At 38.9% G+C, this 25,647-nt stretch overlaps 1 protein-coding gene across 2 annotated transcripts in view; it reads left to right on the top strand.

The window, feature by feature from the left end:
• The first annotated feature begins 749 nt into the window (after positions 1-749).
• NBEA (neurobeachin) overlaps positions 750-25,647 on the top strand; it is a 451,755-nt gene continuing 426,857 nt past the window's right edge. For both annotated transcript variants that reach the window (XM_041416040.1, XM_041416039.1), the window contains exon 1: positions 750-1,162. In XM_041416040.1, the coding sequence (XP_041271974.1) occupies positions 893-1,162 (270 nt within the window). In that variant the 5' untranslated portion in view covers positions 750-892. The remainder of the gene's footprint in view (positions 1,163-25,647) is intronic.

Raw genomic sequence — 25,647 nt, 5'->3', positions numbered from 1 at the left:
TTAAAATAATTTGAGTATCCTCAAAGCATCGGAGGTACTTCTGTTTCTCTAGTGTTGGAGAGACTTGACAAAAATGCTCATTGCCATGAGCATCACTGCAACCAATGGGTTTGGGAAAGCTGATGCTGGCTGGACATCACTGTCCATAACACCAGCACCAAGGAAGAACAGTGCCCGAGGGCCGGGGGCAGCGCAGGCCGCTGAGCCGCGGGGCCCGGGGGCGGCACCTCCGCTCACCTGCAGCCCCGGCGGCGCGGCGGCGCCACCGGCCCCTCCCGCAGGGGGCGCCCTGGGGCGGCGGGGCGCGGCCGTGCGGGCGCACGGGGGCTCCACCCTGTCCCTTCGGACGGCCTTGCGAGATCTCCCCGAGCGTGAGGGCGGCGGCCCGCGGAGCACGGAGGGAGGCGGCGGCGCCGCGGCCCCGCGCACCTGCTCACCTGTGCCCCGGCCGGCTGGGGGGGCCCGGCCCGGCCACTCCCCCGACGGGCTCGGCGCAGGCGCCCTGGCGGCTACCGCAGGCAGGGGGCGGCAACATGGCGGCGTGAGCGGCGGCGGGTTCGGCTCCACAACAACAGCGGCAGCGGCATCGCTCGCGCCGCCGCACGCCCCGCGCGCCGCTCGCCCCCGCCGGGCCGCACCGCGCTCGGCGCCGCCCGCGCCCCCGGCCCCGCGGCAGGGAGGCGGCTCCGGCCGCGCAGTCCTCGGCTAACGGGGCATCGGCGCCCATAATAATCCCTCATTATAGCGGAGCGGGGGAGCGGCTCCTGGGACGGTGCCGGCGCCTCGGGCCGGCTCCCTGCGGCCCCGCCGGGTGCGACTGCGGTGGATGCGCGGCTCGGCCCGGCCGGGCGGGGAGGCGGCGGCGGCAGGTGCCGGTAACGGCGGGGGGTAAATGGCGAGCGAGAAGCCGGTGTCGGGGCCGGACCCGCAGCCCGCGGGACTTATCTCCGTCGGGGCCGGCGGCGGAGGCGGCGGCGGCAGCAGCGTCGCGGTGATGGGGGAGCTGAGGGCGTCGGGCTCCGGGTCCGTGGTGCTCCCCGCGGGGATGATTAACCCGTCGGTGCCGATCCGCAATATCCGGATGAAATTCGCCGTCCTCATCGGACTCATCCAGGTTGGGGAGGTCAGCAACCGGGACATCGTGGAGACGGTGCTGAACCTGGTAAGCGGCCGGGCACCCCGCCCCGGTGACGCCCCGGCGGGCACCGGTCCGCGCAGCCCACTCCTCCCGGGGCTGCCCCTGCGCCCCTCCGCCCCTGTGCCACCCGACAGGGACCTGCATCCTCCCAGCCCCCGTGTCCCTCCTACACGTACGGCCCTTCTCCAGCCATCCTTCCTTCCCAAACTCCTCGTTAATCCCGCGACCTGCTCATCTCCTCGTCCGTCGTGCGTGTGACAGCAGCCCCCTCAGCGCTCCCTAAACTCCAGGCAGGACCCTACCTAGAACAGACAGGCCACTCTTCCCCTTCCCAGTGCCTCGTCCCGGCCGCCTCCTGCAGAAGTGTAGTGTGTGCAATTTACAGCGAGAAAAATAAGGAGATTAAGTAATTTGCAATTTCGTGTTATGGACACTGCCCTTTAACCTAGTAGCTTCCTCTTGAGAACAAAAGTGGCATGAATGTAGTATCTGTTTTTAATTGAAAAGCATTAAAAAACCCCAGCCTGAGCTGGTATCTTTTCTTGGTGGCTGAAACATGTGAAGGGTTTAACCCTGTTAGATCAGGGCTAGTTGAGCATTTTACGTGAAGGGGGGAGAAGGGAGATTTTTGCAAGGATTTAATACGCTTTAATATCTGTAATAAAGAGTTAGTTGTATTGCAGTATTGTATTGGGTTGCCCAAGTCTTAATAACCTGCCCTGCTTTCCAAGACACATTCTTGTCTACAAAAGTAAGTGTTGTTGCTACTTTGGTCCAAGGTCTGTGCGTTGCAAAATACTATTGTACAGAGGTAAATAGCTCAAACAAGGAGAAAATGCTAAAATGTAGCTCCTTAGTCAGCTGCTCACTTCATGGAGTGAAAGAGTTACTGCAGGACTGTATGACTTAATGTTTTTGCGCTACCTACACCAAAGCCTGAGGAACCTACAGAAGCCAAGCCAGTGCATCTAAAAATGAATCACTTTCAATTATGTGCAATTTGGTGCTGTTCCTGAATGCAAGATTTGCTGCAGCAAAGCTTTTGAATCAGTTCAGTCAATGAAATACCCTCAAATTTTGCACATAAAATAGGATAGAAAAATGACTGCTCAAAACTGAATGGTAATTAATTGAAACTGCCTTTGTTTCAAATGAGTTTAATGCTTCTAATCGCTAATCATTTTATACAAAGTCATGTAAAGAATATATTTCTTTTCAAACACTTTAAAAAGGTGTATTCTTCTTATTTGCATTTGACCTAGCACAGACTGAATGGAAAAGCTGCAGCATGCAGGGAAGGACGTAATTTGGTCAGATCATTTTAATATTTATGGCATGTCTGAACACACAGGGTTAAAACTGATAGTTTTGTGAATATGTCAAAACAGTAATCTGGTATATTTCCCATTCTTCTCTACAAGCTGTTTGACAGCTTGAAATGTGACTTGTAAATTTTATTTGTGTTCTTTGTATGTATGGTACAAGTATGGTACAAGTCATCATAACTTCATTGGTCTATTACCCATTTCTTTAAATGTAGCACTCAAGTTCATGACGTGCAGTTATTTTAGTAACTGGCTTTGTACAGATCATGACAGATACAAAGATGTTTAATCCTTTTCTGGTTTTCTTTCTTCTTTCATTCTTACTGATATTTAAGCTCATTTTAATTCTGGCTGTTAGTGCACCAGCAACTGGATTAACATTGCCTTGTCTTTGATGGAGAGGTTAAGAGTATGTTTTGGTATCTATGTGGAGAACATCCATTGCTTGAATATAAGAGAGACCTACTAATCAGTTGCTGTTGCTGAAAACAATGTTTATACTTTAAAATAAACACAAGAGTGTTTAACAGTTTTCTCAGCACTAGGAGATGTATATGAATGTGAAACTGCTTGTGAGTCTGCTGCAGCAGCGTTGCATTGTGGATCAGTCATTACTTAACAGATGGACTCTAATATACAACAGTCAGTATTCCCAAAGTGGAGACAGGCTGTATTGTGTCTGTAATTTTTCTCTTCTCAGGGCAGTAAATGTTTCAAAATTAGGTTTTTATATTTTAAATTTAATTTACTCACATGTGAAACAAGCAGTGAATATGGCAGATATAAAGTAAAACTGATGGCATATGGCTAAACTACTAAACATCTCATTCTGTATTAAGGATATTGGTAGCAACTTGAAATAAAGTGCATTTTTCTCTTTTAGAAGCATTCTTCAGTGGGTAGCTGGGGGTAGAAACAACTATTTGGTTTGGTAATTTTCTTGTTTTGTTTTTCTTCAGTCTTTACCTGTACTACTCCTGAATGACTTTTTATGCAGGTGTGATAATGAGTGAACAGTGATCTCGTTTTGATACATCAGTTGATATGTTAAATCTCTGAGAGAAATGTAATTTAGACTATGCCATATTGGGTTGCTATAAGCCATTTGGTAATAGCTTTTTAGTATAAGAATTCTGCCTAGCTGAGATTTTTTTTTTTATCAGAGAGAATCAGAAGTTAAAGATGGAGATGCTTCTTAAATTTTCTTATCCAAGATTATTGCTGTTTTTTGTGTAAAGCTTAAATAAATCTATTTACTCTTCCTGCATCTCCATGGAAGCAGCAGTAAATGTCAGAGACAAAACTTTGTTCTGGCGTGCCCTTGCTGTGGAGGTCGTCACTCTTCTTTCTTGTGAAGTTGGGCTTTTAAGCTTTGTCTTGAAGAGTTTTTACCTTTACATGTTTGTTTTGGTGGCCACACACTGTAATCTCTAGTACTGGATTTTGGATTTTACTCATGTAGTGCCTTCTGTTACTGATGGATGTAGTGATTTATTGTATCTGTGAGGTGAGGAAGTGTATTTTTTACAGTGTTAAAAATCTTTGTGGTCCAATATCTTGTTGGATTTTCAGCTTTGCCAAATTTTAGCAGTGGACTGTCAGATCAGACAATCTTTTGGTTTTGGGCATTCCTCCATTGTTTATGAGATTAGTTGTTTCTCTTGATGCTTTTCTTAGTGTTTCCTCAGAACCTGCTTCTGTTAAACTGGTCAGCGGAGTGTCCCTTTGTAGAATATCTAGTATAGCTTTTGTTATTTTTCATTGTTTAAGATTATCATGAAAAACAGTGGAGAGAGGGTTCAGCCTTTTATATGCCAATGCCTGTGAAGGACTCAGTTATCCTTAAAAAGACCTGGTGGTGTTAGTGCTGAGAAGGTCAGAAGATCTTAAAAATTTATGAGCTGAAAAATTTTTTAGAATGATTTTATATAATATTGTATTATTTTTACATTTCTGAAAGTAGGAGGGAATGCCTCATTGTATCACATGGGTTCTTCTTCTGTGATGGTGCTTATTTTGGTTTTGGTCCATGGGTCTGGTATGAATTCCCAGGCTCAGCATGCTCTCTCTGAGATGTGTGTTCACTGACCCTTGTGTGCTGCAAAGCACCAAACTAGTAAGGGCTTTCCTTAAAAAAAAAAAAAAAAAGTGTAATCCTCTAATTGCTCTAAGGGATTTCTCTTTGGGGGTATTTTGACACCAGTTCTGTGCTTCTGTTGTCAAGGAGGCCCCTTTGAACAGCTCTGTTAGTGTTCTTAGGGTGCTCTCAAGGATGTTGTTATTGCATGGTAGATGTGCTCGTTGCTGTTAGACTGATGTTTAAAATAAAATTCTATACCATGTGCTCCAGAAAATGTGGTATTAAAGTGGAAGTGGGTCAGTCTGTCTACCTATTCTTCTACTTTGTCTACTTTTGTTTTTCTTATTTCCTACAGCAAAGTTTCCACATATGGCTTTAATTAGTTTTCTTTAATATACCTTGACTGGTCTTCTGTTATTTTACTGACTTGCTTTCTCAATTCTCTGCTTTTCCTATATTTTACTGGTCTTGGGAATTTTTTCTTCAGTGTACATTTTGAACTGACTCTTGTTTGGCCATCTTTGATCAAACACAGCTATGTGAGTTGCATTGTTTCTTAGCTTTTAGGAACCTTTCTCTGTTCCAGTTTGAATTTCCTAGTATTTGTGATTTTGAGTTTTGTAGTGCTGATTATATGGCAGTGCACAGTAAGCAAGGTGAACAGGAAGCTGAATGACACTAAAAAGTTGTGACTGGCGCAGAAACATGCTGCTCATTTTGCCTGTGCATCTTGAACAGATGATGTGATGCAGATGTGAACAGATTTCAGTCATTTACAGGTGTTGCTGACCAGGGTTCTCCTTGTGCAATCTGGAAAGCTTTTATATAGGTTTTGTCAGGCTAGAGAGTGCTTGTAAGAAGTAGGTCAAACACCAGGCTTAGTTCAAAAAGTCTTTTTCTGTTCTTGTTGACTGCAGCCCACACTTCTGCCTAGCTCTTCTCGTTTTCTTGGCTGTTCCATCCTACTTCAGTGTTAGTCACCCATCACAAGAGGTAAGCCGTTTTTTAGTGCTCTGTCACATTGTGTACTCGTAGGAGTGGCATTTGCAGTTTCAGAGCAAATGGGTTGAATTTTGTGAGAGATCCTTCTCTCCCTGCAGGCTTTCTATAGTAGTGGTCATAAGGAAAAATGTAAAGGGAGGCCTGTGTAAGAAAGGTGTTTTTTGGTTTTTGTGTTTTTTGTTGGGGTTTTTTTCCCTTTGGTACTTCTTTTTTTTCAGAGGTTGGTTAAGGGTTTTCTTAAGCTATAGCTGGTTTGGTATTTGAGTTCTTTGAATCCATTTATAGTTTTGGTTGCTGCACTGTCCCATGGCACAGTTCTATTTTCACATGGGGAGGAAGAAACACTTTTGTTCATTGGACACTGTTGTATTCTGAGAAAATGTGGGCCTCCTGAGCTGTAGCCTGTCATATGATTTTTGTTTTTCTTGTGGAACTAGCTTTGCAGGCTTGAGAATCTTATTCCATTTTCTTAGTGTAAGCTTCTTCATTTTGAGTGTTATTCTCTGCTGATAGATGGTACTAATCAAAAAAGTGAAGTTTGGGGAAATTTCAAAGTTGGAATTTTTTGGGGGGTTTTATTTGTTTGCTTTTTGTGTGAGTTTTGGTTTAGGTAATACTTAACTGAAGGTGGCAGTCCTTGTCCAAGTTACTGTCTGTCCCACTGGCTTCTTGGTATCCTGCTCATCTATCCAACTAATCTGTGTTTGGACGTTGCTGTAGAAGCTACCAGAGCTGTATGAAAAGAGAGTATCTAATGTGAGAGTTTGTCATAACATTCCTTGGGCAGCTACTTTAGAGTACTGTAGCTCTTGTCATTATTTAATACTTCCGTGGAAAACTTAGTTTTGATTACAGAAAATCTTTGAGTGACTGAATGTTCATTTAATTATTTTATTAGAACTGGTTTTTGGAGGCTTTTTTGTCTAATCTCTGACAGTAGGTGTTTCTGGCTGAAAAGTTTTTTCAGTGCTTGTATCAGTCATAGAGCACTAATGGTATCTCAGTAGGTGGCTTGGAATCTGCTGTGGTTCTTGTATGATGGGCTGATATATTTCTATAGGTGATAGCTTTTAAAAATCTGTCATGTTGGCATGTAACTGAATGTTCCTTAATGCTTAACTCTGAATAGCTATTTTCTTCTTAGCTTTACATCTTGATTTTACTTCTCACTTGTCTTCACAGGATTTAATTCATGGATTATAAGGGAGGTCAATACCTAGAGGCTTTTTTATTTTTGTCACACTGAAATAAAATAGTTGTGAGACTTGTATTGAAAAAACACCTGCAATCCTTGACCTTTCCCCCTTCTCCCTCCTGAGACTCTACCTGTGTTTTATCCCTTTGCACCAAGCAAAGGGTTAGCACCTTTTTCTATCAAGATGCTATTTTTATGAAATTGTGACCTGATTCCCCATTTAAGCCATGTGTTTTACAAGACTAAGCATTTAGCTGTGTATTCGGTTATACACCAGTTGTTCTCCCTGCCCTCCATATTTTCCACTGTCCCTGCTTTCAGATGAGCACTCAAAGGGGTAGAAGTTGTGGCCGTGGCAAGGCTGAGGTTTAAGAGGCTGTGGTGCAGATTTTTCTTTCATGTTAATGCTTTTCAGTGTGTTCACTCATACATCTCAAATATATGAAACACTTTCTGTATTGCATCTTTAAAAAAATCAACAAAAAACTAACACCCAAAACCTGCATAATAATCTTTGAATTCCTTCCAAAGTTTGTTCTCCTTCTGCACTGTATTAGATTTAGTCAAAGTGGAATGAAATCTGTGATTGGGTTAGTAGCAAAACAGAATCTTTTCTGATAAATGCTGTGCACAGTATTAACAGAATGTTAACTTAATAAGCTATCTAAGCTATTTTAAATCAGCCTCTTAAGTATTACCTGTTCATTATTTGCTTCTGTACTTTTTCCATTTTATATTTTGACCTGTCTCAGTAAATCTGTTTCAGATTAATTTGTGTTGCTCTTCCATTAGTGTACAGTGTTTTATTGTCCTTTACACAGAACAGCTACCTCATTATATATTCAATGTGCCTGGTGGCCAGGGGGTCACTGTAGTAGTGTGTGTTTACTCTGATGAAGTTTCATTTATTTTTTAGTGAAATTTGATCATTCATTACTGTTTGTTTTTATGGAAACACCCCATTGTGGACCTTTACTAATTCTTGCATAGACAGAACCTTTAAGCTTTTTTTAAGTCTGAATCAAATTTAGAATTTGCTTTTGTAATCAGAGGCAGCAGATCTCTTGAAACATCAGTTTTGAATTCGATGACCTACCTTCCACATCTGTCTTGCAAGAGTTTGATGTAGATGTACTACAGTGATACAGTATCTGGGACAAGATCATCCGTATAAAGATAATAAAAATTTTAAAAAATATTTTATCTGTGGAGAGTCGCATATTCCTTCCTCAATGATAGAAACATCCACGTCAACTATAGGGTTAATAGGGATTTCAGCTATTTGAGCTATAATTTCATAACTTCAGTTTAAGAAGATTATTAATGACATTAATATCTAAGAGGAAGATTATTTATTATTCCCAGTAGAGAAGTACCTCAACTTCTCATCAACCTACTGATTGATGAAATTGCATTCCAGTAATTTTTACAGTTTAGCATTTTTTGGTACTTTGGACATAGGTGGAAAATATTAACCTTTGGTAAATAAGTCTAAGTAGTTTTGGTGTTACTGAGGTTTACAACAGCAATGTCAATTCATTTATTTTGATGCAACCCTATAATAAGACTACCCTGCTTTGCTTTAAAATTGGGTTGCATCACTGAAATTGTTCCAACATGACAATTCACTGAAAGCTTGTCTAAATTGATGCTGTTCAACAGCTTACAAATGCTTGGCATCTGTCTTTGCAAAATGATGTTTCATTCACTGCCCTTTTGTTTAACAGTTGAAAGCCTTCCTTAACTATGCAGAATAAGTATTAAGTTTTGGAATTAGCTGGAAGTGAGATATGGCAAAATATTCACTTACGAGTGAAGTTGTTATTCATATCATGCTTTTTGTTACCTCATGGCTTTTGTAGTACTGGGACAGTGTAGACAGAAGGATGGAAATAATCATTCTTTGAGCAGATTCTTCTAAACCAATGAGGCATTGTAATCAATTTTATGTGATCTCACTTCTTTTTTTGCTTTGTAGGTCTTCATATTCTGTGACAAATACTAAATTACACAAAGTTTTCCAACTTTATTTAATTTTGATTGCCTGCTTTAAGAGCCACTACAGCAGGTTTGTCTTTTAAAAATTTTGTTTCGTAAAAAGAAAATAGCTTGAATATAAATACAAATGTGAATTTGAAAGGCTGTCTTTTGATTGAGGAAAGGATCCCATACAAACCTGTTGCGACAGAAAAAATAAAATGTGCTTTCATTAAATATAGAATAGTAGCCATGTTCAAGCTAGTAATGAACCAACTGAAGCCAAGCTGTTTTGTATTGCTCATGCCTGACCAATCAGTTTACCCTTAATCTTAAACAATATGTAGTGTGGCTCACTGCGTTAAAAAAAAAATAAAAAATCTTGATTTAAATGGGAGCAAAAGATCTCCCTATGTCACTGTTAATGTTAAAAGCCTTTAATTTAAAAAGAAAAAAAAGGAAAAAGGATTACTTTGAAATCAGGGGTGTATTCCTGCTTAAAGTCAAATGTATGCTTTTTATAGCTGGAAGAACAGGAAAGCTGTCTGCCCCTTCCAGTAGGACAAACACATCAGAATGGAGCTACAGAGCTATGTCAGCTCCAGTTGCATAGCATATTCATAATGGGACCAAACATGTTTAATTGCAGGAATTGAATGTTGAGAGAATGGGTAAAGAAGTTTTGCCTGAAAAGAGAAGAAAGCCTATTTTATAGGGGAAAAAAGTCAGCTTCATCCCTCTTGAAATCATACTTTTTATGTCAATAATGAAATTTAATGAGGAGCCTCTGAAAGCTGCATTTTTGGCTGTGTTAAGTTATGGAGTAAGGAAGAAGGTAAAGAACCTTACTAAGTGTTGTGTTACACTTTCGAGAGTGACTTGTGCCATTCTTGTGAGTTTGAGAGCTCCAATAAAACCTGAGCACCCCCTCTTTTCCTTCTGTTGCTCCAGTGAAATAAATTACCTGTTTTTGTAAATGGCAAGGTGTGTGCAGTATTTATGAGTCATATCTGTGACTGATGGCTTCTTGGCTGTTAATATTCATCTCCTGAATAGCTGAAACTGATGGAAATGTTGATGTAATGCTACATTGGATTGGGTAAGGTGCTCCAAGCATGCTCAGGGTATGGGAGCTGTTCCATTCTTGTTTCCCCTCAAGAGACTTGTGAAGCCCTTGCCCCATATTTTAGTCTCTGGGGTTCTGAAAATCTTTGCTGCCGCTGCTTCTGTATCTTCAGCTATGGCATACATATCTTCAAAGAACCTGCAGAAGTCCATCTTTTGTTTGTTTTGTTTTACATAGCTTAAGTGATTTGAAAGACTTTCTTATCCACTCTGTTTCTCATGGAAACATTGCAGTCTCCATTGCATCTTTTGATACCTTAGAGAGCATTTTCTGAATGCAGAAATAGACTTACAAGAAGACCATGTTGGCGTTGAGTCTACTGTCCAAGGGTGAAGTGAATTCAGTCCATCTAAAAAGAAACTGTATCATGGTATCCTGGGCTCATAGAACTAAGAAAGGTGTGGCTCCCTTGTGTCTACTCCCTGCCCATCCTACCTCCCCTAAAAATATACATTTATGAGATCTCTTCAAACCTTCTCTTCTTAAGGCTAAATAATCCCAGCTCTCTTCAGCCTTTCTTTGTATGTCAGGTGTTCCAATCCCTTAATCATTCACGCATTTAAATCTTTATTCTCCTTGTGCAGATAAGAAAAAATGGGAGGTGGAAGCCTTTTCATTATAGCAGTCCTCTTCCTCATTTCACAGTATGAGCTGCAGTATCTACCACAAATAATCCTGTGTACCAATGCCTAACTCAGGAAAGGAAAATTTGCACCATGTGCAGCCAAGAAAGAAAACGCCTTGTTGAGCCGCAGCAGTGAGCATTTGCTTTTCACCCATTTTGCCTGCTTGCTAATAGATAGTCTTGAATGAAACACAAACCCAAGTCTGTCTGTTGGTTGTGCAAATCAAAGTTGTGGTTATAAGTAAGCTTGTTTCTTGGATTTCAGAAATATAAAATGTGGGTATGTTTAATATTTTGCTGAGAAAGTACAAAGTTAATGGCATAATCCTCAGTTAATGAAACTTTGTGGCTCTTTATATAGTATTTATAGTATACTATAAATACTACTTTATTCAGAAAATTAGCATGAAATGGCATTAAACTAGAACTGTTAGCATAGTTTTCAAAGCAATAGATGCTTCATGTTGGAATGAAAATTAAAAATACAAAATTTAGTATAGAGCCAAGGCTGTTGAAATTCTGCATTGGGTTTGTCAAACATAATAGATTTACAACTTTATATATAGTCTAAGATATATATATATTAAATATTCAGTAGCACTTCATGTGCATATAACGGTATGCAACTTAGAAACTGTAATATATGAAACAAAGATGATTGTGTAACAAAATTTTATAATTCATGTTCCATGAACAGAAAACCATTTATTCAAAGTAACTTATCATGTACAATAATAAACACATTGTAACTAGAACAATGTGTAGGCTTAGTCACTGAGAGGTAGTCAGTCTTTCATAGTTGATACAGTACAGTATTTGACATTTTAAACATAGTGCTCACTGAATAGGAGCTGATGCAGTCTTTAAAATGGATCAGTGAAGTTGATAATTGCAGGTATTTTCTAAAACCCAGAAGCAGGTTATTCCCAGTGTTCACAATTGCAATGATTTCCGTTATTATTAGTATAAGGGGGTTTTATACTTTCAAGGCTGGGTTGAGTGGTGCTTTGAGTAACCAGGTCTATGGGAAGATGTCCCTGCCCATGGTAGGGGAATTGGATTTAGATGATCTTCAAAGTCTCTTCAAACCCAGACTGGTCTGTGGTTCTGAGATGGTTCTGTAACGGTTCTGTAACAAGGAAAAATGAACTATAATAAAATTGTTTGTTTGTATTTTTTTTCCCTTAATAAAATGTGATTAAATTATATTTAAGAATAAATTTGGATCTACTCAGTTGCTGTCTCAGTTAAAAAGTATCTTTCAAGTCTGTAATCTGTTTTGTCACTTGAAGTTGTAGTTTAAACTTTCCCTTTTTCAGAAACCCAACAGCTCAAACTAATGCAAATGCGATTATAATGTATGAAGAGCCTTTAGAGTACCTAAGCACAATCAAGAAGGATGGGAAAGGGAGGAAGCAGAAGTTTCAGCTGAGTGAGGCTGATAACTTTTAGGCTGCTGAAGCTGATATATTCCCAGCTGAGTCTTTAAAAGAAAAAGATTACCAGAAATGTATCAAATTTACCCAAATTGTTGTTTAGATTAAGTTTAGCTGTTCGGAAATGGTACTGTTAAAAGGAAGCTTTACATTAAAAAATAAAAACCTAACAGCATGATGGGAAAATCCTGAGTACAACAGGTTATCTTTCAGTGTCCGCCTGGATTTACAGAGACCTTGAAATGACTTGTTACATGATGTTTTATTAATTTTTGAGGTGTCTGAGGGAATTATCACCATCTGTTAATACCAGAGTCTAAGCCACCATGTGGGTTTCAAAGTGCTTTGTGTTGAAATTTTTAAGTGAGAAATCCTTCTCTTAAAACTAAATGCAGTTAAGAGGTTTCAGAGTGTAAATGGAGAATACCTTTTATAGCTCTTGGATCATTTGTCACAGCTTTGGTTTGAGGTCCTAGCCTGTCCTCTGAAGTTAGGATGGTTGCAAGTACTTGTAATGGACTTTTCCTCATGCAGGATTTAGGACATGACTGTATTTTCAACTTGCTTTAAGTTAGAAGAGCTCTGTTTTACCCAGAAATTACTTCACTGTGAAAAGAAAGCAGCACATATATTGTATTTTAGTCTGGCCAAGATCAATCCTAAATGCATCTTGTACCAAAAATCTGGTATTATCCAGAAGTGCAGAAGAAACAGTAAAAGTCTTGAAGTGCAATCTAAATCCTTTCTGGAGGTCAGAGGAATCTTGGGAACACGTTTAAATTATTACTTCAAAATTCCTGTCTCGTGCTCCTTGTGGAGTTATAGTAGATGTTAGGCCTTCCTTAGTGATAAGATGATAAAGCAACCTGAACATTTTCGAGGATGGGCATTGGGTTGTTTTTGCTTAAGCAGTGCATCTGAAATGGCCATGTATGTTTGTTGCATTAGTTTTTGAATAATCACAGGTTTAAAAATTTTCTTATGTACACATTCTGTAGAGCGTGAATGGTTGAGGGGACCACATACTTCATACTACAAGCAAGACATGGCACAGCTGCAGCTGACAGTACAGCCAAGATGAATTTTGATTTAAAATTTCTTTAAGAAATCCTGAAGATTGCGTGGGAGATAGGGAGAATTGTGGTCTAAAAGCAATCCTAATTTAAGCAAACATCTTTGGCATTTCTATTTATTTAGAAAATGGAAATCCAACTAAATAGTCTATACTTAGTGTAGCAAAATGAGATCTTTAAAACACTGTAATGAAAGGCTACTTGAGCATTATTAAAAATTAATACAGCCAAGAGAGTTATTGAGAAAAGTGGCATTTAGCAGTAATTGTTAATACATTTTGGTACTGCTATATGGTAAGTAGCTTCCAGCCTCATAGTTTGTGTTCTGTTTATGTTGTAATATTTTTCATTGTTTTACAATGGTCTTTTTCTTCTTTTATATTTATAAGTTAAGAATAACCATTCTAGGTCAATAGGTTTGTACTGTGACTGAAAACACAGACTTGCCCGAAGTCTTTTGTTGTATAAGCATCAAAATGAGCTGTAGAATAAAGATACTTTAAGTAATAAAACTGATCTTTGGGAAGTGGAATGTCATATAAAAAACTGTATTATGATGCTTTATGAGGATAATGTCTGGGATAATGCTCAGCTTTTGAAGGTGTGGAGTTTGGGGATTGGAGTGGTATAATCCTGGTCTCAGAGGATGTAGTGGGTTTATGTGTCCAGGCTTTGGTAGTGGGGGGGGAGTGCAGGGTAGTTTCTGTGAGAACCTGCTGAAAGCATCTCCTGTGTCTGATGGAGCCGCTGCCAGCCAGCTCCAAGCCAGACCCATCAACAATGGTGGCAGTGACTGTGCACAACAGATTTGAAAAGAAATTACTACAGAGGAGTGGTTGCAGCTGGAGAGAGGAGTGAGAATTCATGAGGGGAACAGCCCAGTACACAGCAAGGTCAGTGAGCGAAGAGAGGGAGGAGGAGCTCCAGTTGATGGAGCAGAGATTCCCCTGCAGCCTGTTGTGTACACCATGATGTGGCAGCTGTTCCTCTGCAGCCCATGAAGATGGAGGGACCCTCCTGCAGCCTGTGGAGGACCAGGAAGTGGAGGGATGCCCAGAGGAGGGAGTGGCCCCAAGGAGAGCCTGTGCTGAAGCAGGTTTTCTGTCAGAGCTTTTGACCTCATGGATGACCCATGCTGGAGGAATCTAAAGGACTGCACTCTATGGAAGGCACGCATGCTGGAACAGTTTGTGTAAGAACTGTAGCTTGTAGAAGGAACCCATGTTGGAGAAGATCATGGAGGAATGTGTCCCGTGGGAGAAACGGTGTGCTGGAGCATGGGTGGGAGGAGAACCAGAAGAAAGAAGTGATGGAGACAATGTGAAATGGACAAATGACAGCCTCTATTCCTTGACTCTCTTCATCGTTGTGGGGAAGAAAGGAGAGATTTTGGGAGTGAAGTTGAGCTTGGAAAAAAGGGAGAGGGATGGAGGAGCAGTGTTTTAAGATATGATTTTATTTATAATTGTCTTATTATTGATTTTTAGTAAATTTATTCTTTCCTTAAGTCATGCCTGTTTTTCCTATGATAATAATTGCTGAGTGATCTCTTTTCTTGCTTTTATATTGACCCATGAGTCTTTTGCTGTATATTTGTCCCTCTGTCCAGCCAGGGAGGGCAGTGATAGAGTGGCTTGCTCGCCACCAGGTTTAAGGAGATACAGTAAACCTGTAGATTAAATGCTTTTATTTGTAGTTGTAAACTGAATTAGGCTTCTATGCAGGGATTGATAGTTACACACTACTAATAATTTGTATTTCAAGCAACAGCTGCTTTTCAGCTTTTGAAATGTGGAATTTCCTAATTGCTTTGATGTTTGCAGTGGTGAGGTATAATCAAAAAAAGGTGATTTGATATTTTTGGGTGATGAATAAGGCTTAGCTATGCTTAGTGGCTGTCCTATGAGCATTGCCATTTGTGATACCCCAATAGAACCTGACTAGTTATGAGAACTGGCAGTGGCACAGGTCTCTTTAGTAAATCTACTGCTACCTCTGGAAAGTCTTGACAGAGATTAATCAGCTTTCTTGTGCAGATTGCTGAGTGTCTCTCTTCATACATGTGAAGCTATTAAAAGACTTCTTGGAGGGCAGTGATACCAGTAAACAATTTGTGTTAAATTTATTTTGTCACTAATTCCACATTGCACTCTGTGTGATATGGATGAAAGTCCTTACATTTGATGCTCCATGGCTTTTATTTACACACCTTGGGATTTTTTCCTACTAACTAGCACCCCATGTATAACACACCCACTGGAAACACAAGCCCAGCTTTCACATAGAAGGCTCAGAACTTGCATCTTGTAGGATTTGTGTTCTATAGCTATATTGTGCTTTTAAAGCCTAGCTGAACAGAAAGAAGACTATATCTGTTCTCATTGTGACAAGTTCATAGTGGGTTTTCAACATGTTTTACCCTGACTTGTAATATTGCAATTAAGTGTGTTAAAGAGGAAATTAAATGTTTTCTTTTTCAAGCCTTATCAGACAGCTACTGCTATTTAAAACTGTCTTGTATAACAGAAAACTGTCATTTATTTATTATGGTGATAGACTGGTAAGTTACAATTTAAATTTAACAAACGAATGGATGGAAATTTTGTAAGTTTGTCAGTTCCGGATATATTCAAAATGCACCCAACTAATTTAAAGTTAAGCATTACACTGCTATGGCACAATTACTGGGTGATTTCTATTTTAAAGAGGGAGGCTGGAAGATTTTTCTTTTTTCATGAAAGAAAAGATCAGGATCATGTTCGAATGCCTTCCTTCTTATCACTGTCAAATAGGATTTTCTGTTTTGGTTGGCTGCCAGAGTCTAGTATATATGTGTGTGTTCTACCCGGAAACATTTGATTGTCGTTATCTGTATTTGGTAGTTATTCCGTGGATGCTTACATAAGATTTTCTTTGTGTAGGTGAGATTAACATTGTTTAATTTTGTGTGCTTTTGAAGTTGCAGAGCTATTCCTTTTTCCCCATAAAGGACCAGTTAAGACTTTCACAGATGTCTGGCACATTTAATTGCAAACCACCATTTAACGGCACACACACTGTTTAGTTGGATTTCATTTTATATTTTAAAAAATCATGTCAAAAATGAAAAACTGGAATGCCTAGTGAGTATCAGAAAATTTTAAGTGTAAATATAAGTATTTGGAGGCACTTCTTTGGTATGAATAAAATATTAATGTAGATGTTGCTACCCAGTTTTGAATCACAGGATTCTGAAGTGTTAAGAGATGAACTATGAACGTTGGTTAAAATGATTTTAAAAAATAGCCTTGAATCAATTACAGAATGCTAAATCATGCTCACAATTTGAAATGTAAGGCCTCCTATTATTGGTGGTCAAAACTGAGGAAGCATGTATTCAGCTGTAGGCTCTGTGGGAGGGCATGATGGAACACATGATCTAATTTAATGCCTTCAGGTATTAAATAGCATAGGTATTAATACAGGGGTTTTCTTTTGGTTTTTGTCCACATGCTTGAAAAGATTTGGATTTAATTTCAAGAATGTGAAGAAGTTGCTTGTTTTTTAAAAATGTGGCATTATTAGATCTCTTGTTTTCAACAAGTGGTTCTTGCTCGGCTGGCACATGCATATGAAGAAGATCTGCTCCTTTTGAGAGGAAGGGGCTTTACAGAACTGCTTAGAGTAAAAAAGTAACTAAAAAAGCTAAATATCTGTCCTAAATAAGATAAAATTGGGTAAAAAAGGGGACCTATCTGTTCATTGAGGCACTCTTAGTTGTTCTAGACATTTACTGGCTAGAGATTTCTTGTTCACCTAGTTGGACTTTACTTTCTTTATAATAGAAATTTGAAACAATTGACTTTTTGAGTCCCATCCCATCTTCACTGTTTAAATAAGATAGCTTTTTTAAAATCTCCTTCTGATCTTCAATAGTAATAGTCAGTATAATCCTTATCATAAGTATTTCAAACAGTGGTTTATGGTTTTGCTTTCAAATTAAGTAAAAATTGAATTGCCATGGAAAACAAGTATTGAGAATGCATTTCAATGACTCTCTGGAATATGGGGTAGATATTATTAGCAAAGGAAACAGAATCTGATGCAAGCTTTCAGTCTTTTTTTTTTTTTTTTGTCTTTGTAGGCCCATTCCTTTCAGTTTCCATAGCTTCACTATTACACTTTATCAGTAGTTAAAATGACTTTTTTTCTCAAAATTCTAATTTTAAATCATTCTTCAAAGTCAGTATCAGTGCTTATTGAATGAAAGTAAGGCTTCCATTGTCTTTTATCCTGAATAAGCAATTCATTTTTCCTGTACTTAGATTTTCATGAGCATCAAAGCTGTATCTGTTCTAACAGGATTTGGGGATAATTGTTTGGTTGGATTTTTTTCTTAATGGATTTCAAATGAAAAATATGCAAATTTTTCTAACTCTGCATCCCTTAAAATAAAAACCATACTTTTCAAATAATCTCGGTGATACTGGAAGCATTAAGTATTTCTTCTGGCTGGAGTATTTCAACAAAGTATTCTTTCATGAAAATCTTTGATGTGCTTCCATTAATTGTACTAAATGGCTTGTCATAGAGAACAGTGAAAAATCAGTTTCAGGAGTGTGGGCTGATTTTGTTCTTTGTTTTTTGTTTTAATTTCCTTAAAATACATATTCTTATGAAACTAATAGTGAAAAACTAAAAGAACTCCAAGATCACAAACAGAAACATGTAATGAAACAATCTCACTTGACTGGAAATCAAGTAATTCTTTGTTAAACTACTTTTAAATTAACATTCTCTGAACTAAAATTTAAAGCCAGTTATTGGTACAATGGGTTACTAAGGGGGTATCAGGAAGTCTCAGCTCTGGTCAATTGAACAACTATGGTCTGTTGAAGTTTTCTTTTCGTATGGCTTTGTGATTGGCCTTTAAAGGAGGAAGAGGATTTGGGGGTGTTGGACAAGAAGCAAGATATGACCCAGCAAAGCGCTCTTGCAGTCCAGATCAGCCGTATCCTGGGCTACATCACAAGGAGTGTGGCCAGCAGGTCAAGGGAGGTGATTCTCCCCCTCTACTCCACTCTCGTGAGACCCCTCCTGAAGTACTGGGGCCTCCACATTAAGGAAGATAGCAACCTGTTAGGAGCAGGACCACAGGAGGGACATGAAGATGGTCAGGGGGCTGGAGCACCTGTCCTGTGAGGGCAGGCTAAGAGAACTGGGTTAGTTCAGCCTGGAAAAGAGAAGGCTCCAGCCTTCCTGACACTGAATGTGCTTACAAGAGAGCTGGAGAGAGACTTCTTAAAAGGGCATATAGTGGTAGGACAAGGAGCAGTGATTTGATTAGATATTATGCAGAAAGTCATTAATGTGGTGCTGATGAGGTACTGAAACAGGTTGCCCAGAGAACCTGTGGATGTCACATCACTGGAAGAGTTCCACACCAGGCTGGGTGGGCCTTTGAGCAGCCTGGTCTAGTGGAAGAGGACCCTGCTTATGGCACACAAGGGTTGAACTTGATGGTCTTTTAAGGTATCTTCCAATCCAAACCATTCCTTGTTTATGTGAGCACTCTCTGGCAGATGAGCAGTGGGTATTTAATTTGCTTAGAGGATATAAATAGAAGCTGCAGTATGTCCTTCATGTCCGTCTTGAAAATCTGTTTCTCTGGAATGAGTTTTTTACTGAGGGCTCAAGTGGAGCATGCAGTCAGTCTGCTCAAGGTCCTTAGTTAGAGATCTCTTTTGTATTTTTCCTAATTCCTTGGTGAGTGAGATTTAAATGTAGTTTAAGCATGAAGTGAAGGAGAGGAGTGCTTGTGACAATGTGGGACTGTGTGAGGAAGCGTGTTGTTGTTGTTTCAGTCAGTTGAGCCTATTAGCTAGGATTTTAAAATCTGTTGTGTTTCTGGAATACTTGCTTAGTCAGAAGATGGAGATATCTCTCCTCTGAGTCTCATATTTATTGTGAAATGGAGTTTATGTTCTAGGTACCTTTCTTTCCTCAACTTGTTCAAAATCTGGGAAGGGTTGCATGGGTTGCATATTCAAGCATGAGTTGTGTTCGTGGGTGATAGTTGTCAACAGATTGAGATGCTTCTTAGGCTGTGAATTGCATTGAGGTTGGCTGTGTTGAACCTTTCCAACATGAACTCTTTCATGATCTCTTGTGTTCTCGCTTTCTCCACAATCCTTCCATGCCAGGATAGTCAGTTCCTTACATTTTGAAATATGTTCTACCTCCATGGGATCTGAACTTCACAGTCAGTAGATTGTTGGCAATCCATTTTTTGTTTCACCTTTTCATGGAACTGCTGTCTTCGCTGGAAAAATTCCTGGCTTTAATGGTAGGTTACTTTTATGCTGGCTTTTTCTCCAATTAGAATGGAAGATCGGATCACTCTTCACAGTGAGGGTCATGACTGAATTTCTCCCCAGATGAGTTTAATTTATTTCTGTTTTATTCACTGCCTGTCAGAGACATTCATCTGTATTCTGGATCTGAGGAAACTACCTTCCTGCTGAGACAAACTAAGGTGTTGAAATTATCACATGTTTTTAAAGATGCAGCTCTATTTATCTAGAAGATACCAAAATTGTGTTCTGTTGTGTCAAGACTACATAGAAAGCCATGAAAATGGATTCTCTTCAAAGTTGTAAAATTTTCGTTATTGGACATCAAAAGGTTGGCACCTGGAGGTTTTTTATAATTTCTGTCAAGCTGTGTGTATACTCTATAACAACACTTATTTGAGAAAGCAGTTTTACAATAACTTTTTGCATGCATTCTAAAACACACTTCCAGTGAAATCATATGGTACTGCACAAGGATTGCTATTTCACTTGGAACAAACTCTTGTTTGTGCCTTAGAGATTTAAAAAGAAATAATTAAGACTTACAAAAAGTTGCTCTCTTGAATATCTTAGTACATGGCTGTCAAGTTGGAAAATTCAGATTTCCTTCTATGAAACTTCCAGCATGACAAGATCTAAGATATTTTGCTGAATTAATTTTAATTTTAAACTTTCTTTCTAAATTCTGCTTAATTAATTTAGTGCTTTGGCTAATGCAGATGAGCTATTGGAACCCAGTGATATTATAGTATTCATGGGAGAGTGCTGGATATGTCGGGGTCCTACAGGTTTTTATTGATACTTAGCCATGGCTAGGCTTTGATTACTACTTTGGAACAGAGTTGTCTTGTTTTTCAGATAGCCTGTATCAGAAAAAGATCCCACATTAGCGATCAGTGCTGGTACCAGGGTCTCAGTGTCCCCATAGTATGCATTTTAGAGGAAGTAACTTGAGATTAATTTTAGCCTGGTCCTGTTAGCAACTATAGCATAGTTTATTGTTGAAGATTTGGAGTTCCTCAGCTTGACTTTTGTAGCTACTCCTGGAGTGCATCTTTTAGTCATCTAAAATACAATTTGGACACTCCAAGTTCACATTGTGATATGAAGATGCAGCCAGCTTAATTAAAAAAAAGGCTGCATGTGGAAGAAAAGGTAAATAGAAAATTTGTTCTCTCCTTCCCATAAGCAGGCAATGTCCTGCCACTTCCTGGGAGCAGCACACATAGCAGCAGCTCTGGAAGGCCAGCATCATTATAACAAAGGCCCCCCTCCTCCTTTCTTGTAGCTTTTATTCCTGAGCTGTTGTCATATGGTATGGAATATCCCTTCAGACAGTTTCAGTCAGCTGTCCTGACTGTATCCCCTCCCAAGAACCTGCCTCTCCCCAGCCCACTGGTTGTTAGGGTGGTGAGAGGGGACAATGGTGGAGAGACAGCCTTGATGCTGTGCCAGCTCTGCCCAGCAGTAGCCAAAACACTTATTATCAGCACCTTTGTAGCTACAAATACAAAGTACAGCACTGTGAGGGCTACTAAGGGAAAAATTAACTTCCTTTCGACCAGACCAAACACATCAATTTATATCATGGAATGGTTGATGTTGGAAGAGACCACTAGAGGTGATTTCATCCAGCCCCCCAGCTCTGGCAGGGTCCCCTTTGAGCATGTTACTCAGGATTGTGTCCAGATGGCTTTTGAATACCTCTGGGGAAGAGCCTCTCTGTGCTGCCTGTTCCAATCCTCTGCCACCCTCACATTAAAGAATTTCTTCCTCATGTTTGGGTAGAACTCCATGTGTTTGAATTTTTTGTCGGTTGCCTCTCATCACACACATGTAACATCATGTGTGTGGTCTTCTCCAGTTTTCCTCAGGAAGTGCAGACTGAGACTCCTGTCTGAAGTAAGGTTCTGTTGCTGTGTGTGTGTGAGTGTGCTTTGCTATGCATTTAAATCCATGCATTAGAGTCTGCTACAAGAAAATAAATGGTAGGAAATTGGTGCTGCCTTTACCAAATGAAGTTTGTATGTGCTCTGGAAAACTGAGTAGCTTGAGTCTGTCAGTAGAACTGTTAATTCCTCAGCAGAGCGCCTCTTTTCACTGTAGATCTTATTTTGTTATTTCGAGACTGTGAGCATTTCCTTTTGCCTGACACTCCTGATTTTTTTCATTAAAAAATATTGGTTTAGAACTCATTGTTTATGCCAAATTGCACTAAAGACCCATCTAGCCCACTGCACTGTCAAGAGTGGGTGCATTGGTAAGAGTTAAAGAGCAGGGAGAGCTTGTAATAGACCTTTTCTATTGCTGCTCTAGCCACTAGCAAAACATTCTCTGAGATTCACCTTTGTACAGGTATTGGTTGCTGCATTTCTTCTTCCTTCCTTCATTTAAATTTTTTTTGCTGCTTTAGAACATACATAAATATGTATTAACCTGTATAAAATATGTTTAGCATGTTTTTAGGGGGAACGAATTAGAAATGTGCTTAGGTAGCTTTTATTTTAAAACCTACCTTCTCCACTTTAATGTGATATGCCTTAGCTCTTATGTTTCAGGAGCTATTGATTTTTTTGTCTGTACCACCCATTATTTAAGGGTCTCTCATTTTCTTTTCCTCAGATGCCTCCTTCTAACCAAGGAGTCCTGATCTGGTTAATTCTTCTAGTAGACTACTCTGTATATAAACAGAAAAACAATAGAAGTGGTAAATTGAAAAATGTTTTGCATCCAGCATTTTAGTTCTTAACTAGAGTGAAAAGTGTTTTCTAGAATTATACCTTCCAGTCTTAACTACTATTTGGGTTTTGGGTTTCTTATTCATGAGCTTTCTGGAACAGACTGAAGTCATAATCCCTGAGTTTTAAATCCCCGAGTTTTGAAAGCATACTGTTTGGTCCTGTGTGTTGTGATTCCCTCCCCCTGCTTCCTGCTTAAGTGTGTGATACATGGAACAAATCCTTATCTGTTTGGATACTTTTTCCTTCTCTCTCTGGGCCTTGCAGCCCTGCTGACACTGGATAGGTCTCTGTCACAAATGATTGCAGTAACGATGTTGGAATGCAAGAGAGAGTATTTTACTAGAACTAAATTTTGTGACTTTTTTTTTTTTTAGTGGAAAGAGAATACTGTGGAAGTTTGCAAAGGCCATTACTGAAATTAAACTGGAAAACTTGCACAAGCCTGATGTAGATGACATTGGTTGCTTACAGGTAGCTGAGGTTGTTGCTACAGTGACATCCCCAGAATCTAGTAGTGGTGCTACATTAATTCTTTTGGCTGAATTTAGCTACCTGTAACTTTGTTACCATGACATTGTTTATCAGATGTTACTGAACTTTTGTAATTTATTGGAAATTTTATGATGTTTGTGTAGTGATCACTATTAGAAAGTAAAATAAAACTCCTTTCTTGGCCTTGTACAGGGGATAAGGATCTATGTACTCAATTAGCACTTCACAATAGGCTTATTTTTTTATTCTAAAATGTTAAAATACTTTAAATGTCAGATTGCCTATTCTTTTCTATGACTGTGTTATAAAGACACTTGGAATCACAAAGCTACTAGCATGTTGCTTCATTTTTTTTTTAAACAACATCTCAAGATGCTACTATTTTTTCATATTCCCTTGCTTCCTGGCAGGAGAACTCAAAAGAAGATTGGCATTTGTTAAAGCTGTAGTATTCCTCATAGCAGCTCCTTGATTTGCTGGCTTCTTCTTTTTTTTTTTTTTTTTTTGCGCAAAGTAATTTACTCTGATGAAGGAGGAGAGATAATGGCATTTTTTTGCCTAGGTATGTCAGGTTGCCAGGTTTTAATGGTTCAACGTTGAGTGTAGACAAAATATGGCCATTTTCATATGGACATTTTTTTTACTGTCTTTAGTTTGCATGTAGATCTGGTCAGATGATTGTATGTCTTCACTAGTTTAGTTTCTCCTAATTTGGGACACTTTTTTTCAATCTTGTTGGTTTAATTGTTTGTAATAGCCTAATCTGCTTTTATGAATCACTGAAAATTTACTGTGTTTTTCACACTTTTAGACTAATCCTGCTACTAAGCAGTGTGTTAACATACGTATTAACTGATCAGTGCTCAAAATGATGTCACCAAATAAGATGTATTTAGATTGCACCATGTGACAGAATGGGCAAATACCATAGTTTTTTATATTTCAGCAAAACCTAAATGAAGCAAAGTAAAAAACAAAGCTACCATCCTGTAATAGAGAAGGTGGTGTCTCTTGTCCTGTGATCAAAGCACTCTGCTGAAGGGCTGTGGAGAGTAATTAAAGATTTTGTGGAGTAGCTCATCTTTTCCTGGAGCTGAGTCATACACCTGTTACCAGCTTGTGAGATTGTGTAGTTTGAAGCATATCAAGCACCACATCATGGATTCTTGGGCAGACCTTATACTGAGACTCTGATAGCTTGAAATCTGTCATTAGGGGAAGATAAAATGAAGCTGGAGAGATGGTGATGATTAGGGTATGGAATAGGTACCACATCTGAGGCTGTAATCTCTATAGATGCACTTTATAGCCCTTCAAAGAAGGGAAGAGATGGAGAGGGACTCTTACATAGATGGGAAAATGCCTGAGTTAGAATCTTGCTTTCAGTTGACCTTAGAAAAGCTTGTTTTTTTCATTTCCCTTGTCGCAAGAGATTAGTCATTTATTTAGGAACCAAATTAGATCTCTCAAATTGGTGATGCACATATTTTCCTAATCAACTAGTGATTAATTTTCAGTTAATCTGAGGTCCTTTGTTGCATAGTCAACATTGCCTCTCTTCTTATGGTATAATTAGTGGTACTGACATATTCAAATAAAATCTGGGATTTGAACTTCGTTGTTTTCTTGTTAGAGCTTTACAACAGTTTTGGATTTTGACTTTTCTATTATAGTCTATTTTTGATTGGCTATGCAAATTATCCTGGTTTAGCTGAGCAATTTTGTTATACTTGATACAAAATATATATTTAATTTTCTAACAGAAAAGCTATGAATATATATGATTTCAGACTCTGTTTAGAATAAAATCAGTGAAAAGTTTGTTATTTTACCTCTTTAGGTAAAATTGTGCATCTTTGTGCATTGTGCATCTGTCTCCTGGGTACTCTTCCTTGTTGCAGGACAGTTGCCTAGTTAAAATCAGTGGGTTTATTCTTGGTTTATTTTCTGACCCACATGCAGTCTTTTTTGAGTGGGTGGGTTTTTTTCTTGGTTGCTTGTTTGTTTGGTTTTTTTTTTTTTTTTTTTTTTTTTTTTTTTTTTTTTTAGTTTTGCTTAAATAATAAAGCTTTTATTGCACAATAATTCTGTTTTGGCAAAAAGTAATCTTGTTCTCTTATTTTCATAAGATCTCAAGCCTAGAGTTACTAACCGTGATATCCTTCCTTAGAGACTGAAGAGTGTATCAACTGGAAGTCAGCTTCATTTATTACATTATCCTTAGAAGTCATAGTGCTTTTAAAAAGATATAAGTAATAATCTGTTCTTGCATCTTTGCAAAAACTGTCATTTGCTATGTGTGAATCTGAGTAATGGCTTTTGAGCAGGAGTAACGGATTTGTATGGTTAAGTGTTTTCAAAGCTGTAACTTGCAAAGCTTTATAAAATAACTTACGAGTACCAAAAGCCAAAAAGAAGTAGGATATGTGATGCATTCTTATGGTAGTTTTATAGGAAAAAGCACTCTGTTTTTAAACAACAAAAAGTTTTAAATCCTTGTCTTTAATTGTTTGTCTGTTGTGCACTGAATACGTAGCCTGAGGCTTGTATTTTGTTCTCTGCTTCAGTGATGTTATAATTGAGCATAACTAAGGAGACTGATGGAGATATTAATTGGGAGTGATTCCTAAAAGAAAGTGTTGAACACTGGAGGGCAACATTACTGTTTGCTGGAAGCAGTCAACCTCTGCATGTAGAAGCTGTGCTCACACTCAGTGCTCTATGCTGGCTACCTTTTCTGTTTCTTACCCTGTTTTAAGTTTTTCACATGTAAGTTAGAATTAATGTGACTGTTAAAGCTGATTGCTAATGTGGCCTTTGCTTTGCTGTTTCCTGCAGTGTAGTGATTTAATGAAATTGAGTACTCAATTTTAGTCAAACTTTAAATTACATCCAGAAGTGTAATCTTTTAATTTATCATTTACGTCTGCTCAATAATTGAAAAGTTATTTTCCATTCCATATAAGCTTTGGGGTTTTATCATTGATTCAATGAGCATTTTCAGAATGCATATCCAAAGTGTAAATTCCTTTGCTAGACAGCTGAGATGTGTGTCAAACTGGGTTTGGATGACAATTGACTTTTGTTCAAATATATGAAATGGCA

Source organism: Onychostruthus taczanowskii, unplaced genomic scaffold (assembly GCF_017590055.1).
Source record: "Onychostruthus taczanowskii isolate IOZ18803 unplaced genomic scaffold, ASM1759005v1 scaffold50, whole genome shotgun sequence".
Classification (NCBI taxonomy): Eukaryota; Metazoa; Chordata; class Aves; order Passeriformes; family Passeridae; genus Onychostruthus; species Onychostruthus taczanowskii.
Note: the sequence above shows the minus strand (reverse complement) of the source record. Positions and strands in the feature narration are given on the sequence as shown.